General features: G+C 49.3%; 1 protein-coding gene across 6 annotated transcripts in view; it reads left to right on the forward strand.

The window, feature by feature from the left end:
- LOC119461559 (N-acetylglucosamine-6-sulfatase) overlaps positions 1–10,016 on the forward strand; it is a 56,023-nt gene that overhangs the window by 21,594 nt on the left and 24,413 nt on the right. Inside the window, exons 9-10 of one of the 6 annotated variants that reach the window (XM_049673208.1) lie at positions 1,587–1,705; positions 3,562–3,665. The exons of 4 other annotated variants lie outside the window; for them this stretch is intronic. In XM_049673208.1, coding sequence (XP_049529165.1) covers positions 1,587–1,705; positions 3,562–3,665 — 223 coding nt within the window. The remainder of the gene's footprint in view (positions 1–1,586; positions 1,706–3,561; positions 3,666–10,016) is intronic. One more of the 6 variants, XM_049673207.1, reaches the window with a different exon arrangement.

The following is a 10,016-nucleotide window of genomic DNA, read 5'->3' on the forward strand; positions in this document are numbered from 1 at the left end:
AAATGTGGCCCGACTATTACTAACTGAATGAACAAGCGTGGTGTGAGTGCGCACAAACGAACATGAATAGATCACACTGAATGACTGCAGACAACGACTGTCAAAACGCTGGCAGCAAGCAGCGGGCGAAGGTACGTGCGGTCTATCGCTTCAACGGAAACTGAGCGGCGAATGCACGGCGCATAAAGGTCAGAGCCATGTGGAGATAAGAGACGGTGCCGGCGAGCGACGAGCGCGGTTGTTGGCAGAGTAGAAGTGCGCCCCCCCTCCGCCCTCCCCCCCCGCGCTCCCTCCGGCGCTGGCTTCCCGCTTCCTTGCTTGCGCGTGGGTGATTGAGTGCGTTCGCTCTCCGTGATAGCGCGCGTCCCCGCACGCTTCCGCTCGGGCATACGGCGCGCGGCGAAGATTTTATCTATAGGGAACCTCACGGCGACGGCGACGGCAGAAATCCGGTTGAAGTGTCCATATAATTGCTATCGCAATAGAAAGAGTAAAAAAAGACAGAGAGAGAAGTGTTGATGAAGAGGACGGAAAGGGGGAAAAATTAATACGAGCAGCGAAGACTCTTCAGAGTCTCCAATTCCGACCACTCTCACGTAAGAATTTGATTACAGCTATTAGAATATCACACCGACGACAACGGTCCGGCAAAGGTCACATGCGACGCCTTGCAAAGGCTTATAGATAAGCTTTGACAAAACTTCTGAAAATGATTGTCTTTCCACAGCAAACCGCGGGCTGATTCACAGAACGCGTTCGTAGTCTCAGGTGCATCTAACTCGCAGTCCGGACTGTCTGCGCGGCCGATAAGGTGTAGTTAACGCCGAGTGAAAGCCCCATCTCGTCGTAAACGGTGCATCAAGCGTGAGTTACTTGTTTTGACGTCACGAGAGTCCAAATGAAGTTCTGGCCTCTTTATGGGGTCTCGGGTTTTAGAGCGCATCTCTGAGGGGCCCGTTCCTGCGGCGAACGTCGGTGTTGTCCCTCGTAACCGAGCGAACGAACACATCGAAAGATGAAAGCGAACGCGGAGCGCAGCGGGGGATGAAAAACGGTGATAGCGAAGAGAGCGCGAGGAGGAGGGTGCAGCGGTACCATGAGGCGGAAAGCGGAGGAGGATGGCCACTGCTGGTATGGCGAAAGCGTGAGAAGAAAGGCGTAGTGCCGCGCAAGACGGGCTTGCGACGATGGCTACGAGATGGCGAGAGAGTAGCGCGCGTCGTCTGTATGGAAACAAAGCGCTGCATGAGCGCAGGTCTGTCTGCGGCGGCTGCTGTGAATCGCGCAAAAGCGATTCCCACGCACCACCTCTTGTGGTGCGTGGATCTCCTGATTAGTGACCAGGATCTCCTGATTAGCGAGGCAGTCGCGCCACACTTCGCTCCGTTTGCAACGTGCCACACATGACAGATGGTCCGAGTCAACCAAAATATCACGAAATGAAAACACGTATACAGCTGTGCTGAAATTTCGCATTAGGGAGTATCGTAATCGTCGGCGAATATTTTCGTCTATACAGTAATGAGCAGAAAAACCTAGAGCCGAGATAGAGTCAGTGAGCCGGTTTCTTCGTATCTGTTTCACAGATTACGCACACTCCTTTCTGTGGACGATATGGTTGCAGACGTGCTGAGCTACCTGGCCTCAAAGCAGCTGCTGAACAGCACTTACGTATTCTTCACGTCCGACAACGGCTACCACCTGGGTGCGTGTGCACGTGGCCTTCTGTGCGGTACTTTAGACAAATGCAAACACACATAGGGGGAACTTCGGTCGCATTATTTATTTTATACTGTAACGATTCTCCGGAAAACTGTAGTAGCTTCCTAGAACGTGTTACCGCAGTAGAAAGCTTTTCGCGGTGGTTGCCTCACAACCATAAGAGTTGAAAGAACTGAGAAAAGCCAAGTCATTAAAATCAAAGGTCACTAACAGCAATTTGTCTAAAACCTGCACTGAAACCGCACGTAGTCCATACTTCCTTGCAGCGAACATGCAGTTTGCCAGAGAACTCAAAAGCATTAAACTTTAGCACGAATAAAAAGAGTAGAGAAATTAACGGTAGAAATATAGACCTGCCATCATCAAGATAGCTCCATCGAAGTCATCCTATGGCGGCGATGCGCATAGGACATCCACATCTCACACACAGGTTCCTTCTTAAAAAGCAAAAACAGCCAGATTGAAATAACTGAATAACTACTACAAACAATTGACATTAAATTATGTTCCTATAGCATCTACCGCCCTAGAAACACAAAGGCGAACCTATTCTTTAGAGATGTATGCTCAAAGTATACCATTTCACCCCATCTTTGTTCTATAGACGAGAATGCCGCTGTTAACCATATTGCTTCTAGGTTTTTAGAGATACTTGCACAAACTTTAAAACCAGCGTGGTTCGCATAATAAGATTTAGCAAAGGAAGTTGTTTCTGTGCATATTGTGTTATATTTCCGTTTATCAACTGTCTGGAGCATCATCACTTATTCTGCTCTTGCGCCATAAAACACAACGTAAATAACTAACTAACTAAAGGTGCAAATAAATTAAAAAGTAAAAGAATAACAATAATGTAGTAAATAAACACGCATGGGTAAGACACAGAAAACAGTACCTGTTGCTTTCGCAAATATGCACCAAATCATCCTTAAATTTGTGCGCAAGAACTAGGAAACGATCAGACTGAAGAAAGCACACAAACATAGGTTACCAAGCGCAAACTATGAAATGTTTATTTTTCAGAAACTTGCCAATGTATTTGTAGCGACGTCACAGCGACACATTCTCGACCCTAAACCGTCGACTGTCACCGATTGTCACTGTCACGTCGACTGTCACCGAAAACGTTGACTGTCACCGATTAAGCTTTTTCGCTCACAGCTAAGGAAGGTACGCTGATATACGGTATACATGCGTCACGAGTGGCAATCTTAATGGCATAAGCTTCGATTACTTCCCTTTTTCTTTGGTTGCTGGACCTTTGCATTATCTCCTTCTTGTCGAAAATTGGTTCGCTCTTGTAACAGTGTTCGCGCCCCCTGTCATTTATACGTCACACCAGTTGTCCAACGATACCTGCAGCCCACTACAAGGGTATCTTAAGTTCCTGAAACATTAAACAAATCGTGTGGAGTGTTTTGTCTCGCATGTGTCAACTTTGCCATGACTTCGCTGAGACGTTTTCGTTCTGTGGGTGATTCAAATCGGTGAGGGCTGGCTGTGTCGGTGTGGGTGGTCAGCGCTGCAGAGGGCAGTATACAGGTGACCGACGTAGACCATGGCACGATGGTCAAAGTGATGGACAAGACAGAGTTGAATCATTATTGCGAAGTGGGGAGTTCGCAGCAGAACTCCCTACTTGCGGGCACAGAGATTACTGCGATTCCTTCGTACAGTGCATTCCACCTGTGCACTTTCGGGATGTTAAACCCCAATAGTTTATTTCATAATCGAATGCGAACCACCTAGAGCAAATAGGGATTGTCACTGATCATTGGGTTCATTGATCAGGCGCCCTGCGTTTCGAGAACAATGAGACCGTTTCATTTGCTTTTTCAGGTCAGTACTCGATGCCGAAGGACAAGCGGCACCCCTACGAGACGGACATTCACGTGCCCCTGCTGGTCAGAGGGCCTGGCATCGTCGCCGGCAGGACGGAGCAGGTGAGCACGCTTGGCCGACTATCGACGCAGAATTACTCGCGCCGTTTATTCGCATTCGTCTTATTCGCCTTGGATCAAACCAGCGCGACGGCATCGCCTTCGCGGGGTCGACGGGACGTTGCATAATACTTGTATCTGAGCCAGCTGAACTGCGCCCATTAAACCAATCCGTCGGGAACGATTAACAGAGAAAGTTCTAATCTTAGTCCACTTAAACGCAAGTGAAATATAGATCTATACATATATGTAGCGTAATTGCAAAGCACCGCACGCTGGGTTCGACGCCACCCGCGGCAAGTTATCGTCCATTTTGATTTCCCTTTAACCTATTATTTCCACATTTCAATTAAAACAACAACAATTACGTTTCCCCTATGCTTCCTGCAGCTTGGATGTCTGTTTTGTCGTACGGTTTTGGACTAACAATAAACGAGCCCCTTCGATCCCCTTGCCCTTCTCGCTCACGTATATTAATATATAGCAGAACGTCTTAGTCAATACCGGCTACTCCTTCTGTCTTGATTTCGCGCTGCCGTGATGAAAAACAGCAAAACGGATAGAAATAACTCTTACAATATCCGGCACCACGAACAGAATTGTAGGCGCACGTACATGCAGTAAGCTTGACGCGCAGTAGCTCAAATTACCACACACTGCACAGCCCTACACGCGCAGTAATCACTCATATGGTCACGTATACAAGTTGCATATAGTAACAATATGTACGTTGCAGTGCACAACGCTTAGATACGTACTTAGGTCGTGTCAGTTTGGACAAACAATACATACATAGCACAGCGTTCATGCTATTATCGCCAGCAAATATTTACGACTTTTGAATATCATTTTGAGTACCCCTGCAATAATGCCCGTGTGGTGCTGCAGATACTTGTATAAATAAATAAATAAAATAAATAAAAAAATTAAAAAATACTAGAAGTGCTAACCGGGCACTCTTAAAACCCACTTGTTGGTCATATAGGCCCAGGATTTCGTATAGCAACACCGGCCTTGTGTTTAATGCGCGCAATTTGTCATTTATTCTTTCTTCCATAAACCGTATTTACCGCAGCGTCATACAAGGCGTTCAGCATCTTCGTACGAATCCAATACACGAGCGCACGTCACTCTTCGGTTCCGTTTATTCCCTACAGAAAGCAGCTAGTATAGGGTGTGCCCAAACGCAACCTGCGCATTGCGTAAAGGGTGGAAGTATACGGTGCGCCTATACATGTTTATGCGGTATGTATTTCACGATGCCAAACGCGGAGACTAGACAGACACTATGCATTACGCTCCGTCATCTTGTGCTAAGTCTCCTTGCTGCCACTGAGAAATACATAGCGCGTAATCTTGAAACGTGTATTACAGTTCCAACAAATCAGCTGGCTATCGGAATAATAAACATGTATTCTCTTGGCATAGCACTTATGGTGTCCTCCGTATAGTGCCCAATCGTAGAAAGTGCCGAACGCGCTGCTCTTTTTTTTTTTCTTCGTATGCAAATGCATGGCTGTAATAAGCAGGTTTTTGACAACGCTTTATTTCTGTGACAAGTATCATTTCTCCTCGTTTCTATCGTTCTTTTACTCGCTCGCCAGTTTAACGCTTACGGAGAAACGGCGTGTGACGCCGTCAGTTTTACCCACCATTTCCCAATGTATCCGAACAATATCAATCAATCGATACTGGCCCTCTTATGAGGAAGCATCGCCTGCCTGCGCAGGCGTGGCACTGAACGTCGACCTGGCGCTACATTTCTGGACCTGGCCGGCCTTCCATCCCGCGGAGACATGGACGGCGTCTCGCTGAAACCGCTGCTACTCGGTGATGCGTCCCGCAGCCAACCGGCCGAGGCAAAGCTTCCTGGTCGAATACACAGGCGAGGGGGAGGAGAGTGAGCACCACGGGAAATGTCCCGTGCTCCAAGACGTGTCGGTAAGCCCACACGACGAGTTCTTTGAGGGTCACAGGCCCGTCGCATCTATACGAACATTTAAATTGTGGGCTTGAAAGTCCAGAAAGTGCCCAGTGAGGGACGACGTATATAGTGGTTGAATGGCGACCATCCGGGTTTCTCTAACATGCACCTAAAGCTTGGTACATGAGTTGTGGCTCAGTAGGTACGTAGGCGTTTTGATGCTGAGAGAGAGAGAGAGGTCGCGGGTTTGGTTCCCAGCAATGGCGGCCGCATTCCGATGGAAGCGGAATGCAAGAACTCTGGTGTACCATGGACTGGGTGCAGGTTAAAAACCATAGGCTCGAAATTAGTCCGAAGCTATGTACTACAGCGTCCCTCGTAACCTATGTGTTGTTTTGGAAGGTTAAACCAAATGAATTATGTAATCAATAATAAATAATCAAACATACCAGTATATAGAGTACATCGAGGTTTACAGAATGATGATGGTAAGTGTCGTGCCTGACGGAAGGACAGCGCAACGGTGGAGCGAAAACAATACGGCTTTATTTAGCCATCACTAAAGCAAAAGGGCGAACTGCCCGGTTCAATGTTACAGTAATGAAAGCACACGCCAGCTTGAATGCCGGCGCTTAAGCACACCAAAGGTGATAACGCTGCGCCGCCACCACAGCGCATGCCTAGCTGTGACGCCTTATCGCCTAGGCGCGCGACAAATCAGTAAGAGATTATTTTAAGAGTTTAGAGAAAGCGAATAGCCTTCCGAAAACTCGCCAAAATAAGCAGCATGCCTTTTCCTAAATTGTCAAAATAAGTAAATAAATAAACAAAGAAAGAACGAAAGAAGAAATGAAAGAACGAAACAAAGAAAGCGGAACATTTATTTTAAAGAATTATTTCCAGAAGTGTTTCCTTGATTAAGGAGGGTGAGGAGGAAGAGGAGAGGAAGAGAGAAGGCAGGGATGTTAACCAGAAATGCGTCTGGTTGGCTACCCTACTCTGGGGGGACGGGATAGAGGGAAACGCGGAGAGCCTTGAGCAAGTCAAAGGCGTTCACATAGGCCAGTCGCCCTCAAGGAAGACAAAAGTACCTTCACAGCTTTTTGGGCCGACGAGCGATGGGAAGGGTCTTCAAGTAGCACCTGCACGGACAACGGCCGATCGTCATACAATCGCAATGCGTTAGATACTGTTTGTCTTTCAGACTGAAATCGATGGCAGTGACACAATGAATGTTCGATGTTCTCTTCGCCACCGCAGACGTCGCACGCAGCACTGCCGGTCATTCCAATCAAAGCAGTGTACGCCTTCGTGAAAGCCACTCCCAAGCACAGCCGGTAAAGAAGCGATGCCTCACGTCGGTAAAGCCCGGGTGGAGGTCGGAGTTGGTGCGAAGGGTTCGTGTAACCTGGTGCAACTTACATTTGGAGTGTTCCACTTTGTTAAAGAGAGCTTGCATGCCAGGTGACGAAGCTGCCTGGCAGCGTTGGTTCTGGAAAGAGGAATGGGAACGCTGTGTTGTTCTTGGGCCGCGATATTGTAGCGAGGCATTATGACTTATTCTACTCTAGTCTTATCATCCACCGCTCACGGCCGGCTGATCCCTTTGATAACGCGAGCGGACCGTCGCTCCGACCACTGACAAAGCGCGATAAGCGCGAAAAGGCATTATTACCGCAAAGGCATCGCTACAATATACCGGCCTTGATGTGACTCTCGGACAGCTTTGTCTGCGTGATCATTTCCACTGATCTTGCAATGGCCAAGTAGTCACTGGAAAATAATTTCATGGCCTTTCTGTTTGACGTCATGGTGAAGTTGACAATTTCGTACGTTAGTTGTTCGTGAGCTCCACGTCGGAGAACTGACTGCATACTGTGTAAAGCCGGTCTCGACTCGGGAAACACGGCCCATGTACCAGGACTCTGTGCATCAATAAATTGAAGTGCACTGCGCAGAGCCGTGAGTTCTGCAGCCGTGTACATCGTGCATGTGACGTCTTGAATCATAGTGTTATTCCTCTCGTCGATATAAACACAGAGCAGCGCCAGAACTGGCCGATGTAGTTGATCCGCCAGTATAAACGTGTACGTGGCTACTGTATCTCTCGTACATCAGGAGTAAGCTCAATTGCTTTAGTGCAGACGGTGATAGATCTGACTTTTCCTGAAGTCCTGGAATTGGACTGGACTGGAAAAAACTTTATTTGGGTCCTGCAGGACGCGCTTAGCTCATAGCGGGCGTCTCCCACGTAGGGACCGACAGGGAATACCTGGCGGCCGCTTCGTGGGCCTCCTGGACGGCCCATTGCTGGCCGGCGAGAAACGAGCTTCTGAGGGACTTCTCCCACTTGTCCGAGGTAGAGTCGGGATGAGCGTTTCAACACTCCCAGAGCGTGTGTGCGAGTGTCGCCGTGTATCCGCACGAGGGGCACGTGTCGCTGGGGATAGAGAACGTGGATAGAGAACGTGGAGTTTGGCGGGGTTTGGGTACGTGTCTGTTTGTAATAAGCGTAGGGTTAGCTCCTGCGGCCTTTTAAGTTTGGCGTGTGGGGGAGGAACGCGGCGTCCAAGGTAGAAGTGTTTTGTGATTTCGTTGTACGTAATGGGTGCATCCCGTTGGCCTCTGTCTCGGTGAGGTGGGGTTGCCCTGGGACGGCGCAGTCAGTGAGCGCACTCGCTGCGTCGTGGGCGATCTCGTTGAGGTTGGGCGGGGCACCCGGCACCCGGACGAGATGGGGGGGAACCAGATGATTGGTGTGGGCTTGATGGTACTCTGATCCGCCATGCGGAGGATGCGTAACGCCTGGTCCGAGACGACGCCGCGTTCGAAGGCTTTGATGGCCGGTCTTGAATCGCTGTAAATGACTGCCCGTTCGCTGTCTAGCACAGCTAGGGATATGGTTACTTGCTCCGCTATTTCGGGCTCGTGAGTGAGGATCGTGCCGGAGTTGAGGATCCACTGCGAGGATGAGACCGTGACTGCGGCGAAGGCTCGGTTGTTGAGATAGGCAGCGGCGTCCACGAACGAGACATCGTCCGTTTTCATGTCTATGCGCCTGAGAAGGGCGGTCGCTTCGCGCAAGGCGCCTTACCTCTGTTCAGGTCGGGATGCATATTTCGCGGAATGGGAGCGATCGTGATGAGGTCTCGGATCTCGCGGGGGACTGGCGTCAAATCTGGGGATCCCTGGTAATCGAGGAGAAAAAGCCCAGCTCGCGCTGAATGTGACGGCACGAACACCATGGAGGAGACACCGACCTGGCCGCAGGTGCGTACCTCGATGTAAGCGAGGCACGATATGCCCTGACAGTTGTGATATATGACCGTGCGGGGTCTTTCCAGAGTGAGTGCAGCGTGGTGGGTGGCAAGGGGTCCAGACAATGTACCTGATTTGTGCACGCATTGTCTCGACGGCGATGTGCGTCGTGATTGAATAATCTTGAGCAATGGCAATAGTTTCAGCCGTTGATGCATTGCGTGGTACTCCAAGGCATAGCCTAAGAGCTTGCGCCTGAATGCTCTGAATTGTACGCAAATTTTTGCAGGTGTTGGATATAACAGGTAGGCTGTACCGGAGGAATCCAACAAACAACACCCAGTACAGCTGTAACATGGATTGTGTGGACACCCCCCAGTTCTTTCCTGCAAGTAAATTGAACAGATGACAAATAGCCATCAGGCGATTTTTCACACGGTTCACGTGAGGAGTCCAGGACAGGACAGATCTCTGTCAATCACAGCTCTCAAGAACCTGTGACTTCTGCTGAACAATATCACTTTTTCGTTGCTTGATATGCCATATGCAGACATTGGCTTGCGGGTAAATTCCACCGCTGCACACTTTTCCCACGTCACATCCAGTCTTTGTTTACGAAGGTAGCATGATGTCGATGAGGCCGCCTTCTAAAACCAAGCGCGAAGCTGAAGCCGTGTCACCCCCGACGTCCAGATACAAATGTCGTCGGCGTAGATAAAGTCGAACGGTGCTTGGCAGGTTCTCGATTAGTCGAATAAGGGCTAGATTAAAAGGCGTTGGGCTTAGTACTCCGCCTTGAGGGACTCCGCGGCTACTGTAATACTGGGGTGTCGGGCCATCCCCGATAAGCACGTAGAATGATGGCATCTGTAAGTAGCTACGAACCCAGAGATATGTCTTGCCACCAAGTCCTATTACTTCTAGTACTTTAAGGATGGCTTCATGGGTGACGTTGTCGTAAGCCTCTTTAACGTCTAGAAACAAGGCACCAGACAAGCGTTTACAGGCCATCTGGAATTCGACATATGTTACCAAGTCGACAACGTTGTCTATAGACGACCGGCTGCTCCTGAAACCTATACAACTCGGTGGCCTTGCTGTCTGTGTCACTTGACTGGCTCCCGCGTTTCCTGGACGTAAGCCGACCTGACGGCTGCGCGCTAGGAAGGTCC

This window comes from Dermacentor silvarum, chromosome 8, assembly GCF_013339745.2.
Source record: "Dermacentor silvarum isolate Dsil-2018 chromosome 8, BIME_Dsil_1.4, whole genome shotgun sequence".
Taxonomy (NCBI): domain Eukaryota; kingdom Metazoa; phylum Arthropoda; class Arachnida; order Ixodida; family Ixodidae; genus Dermacentor; species Dermacentor silvarum.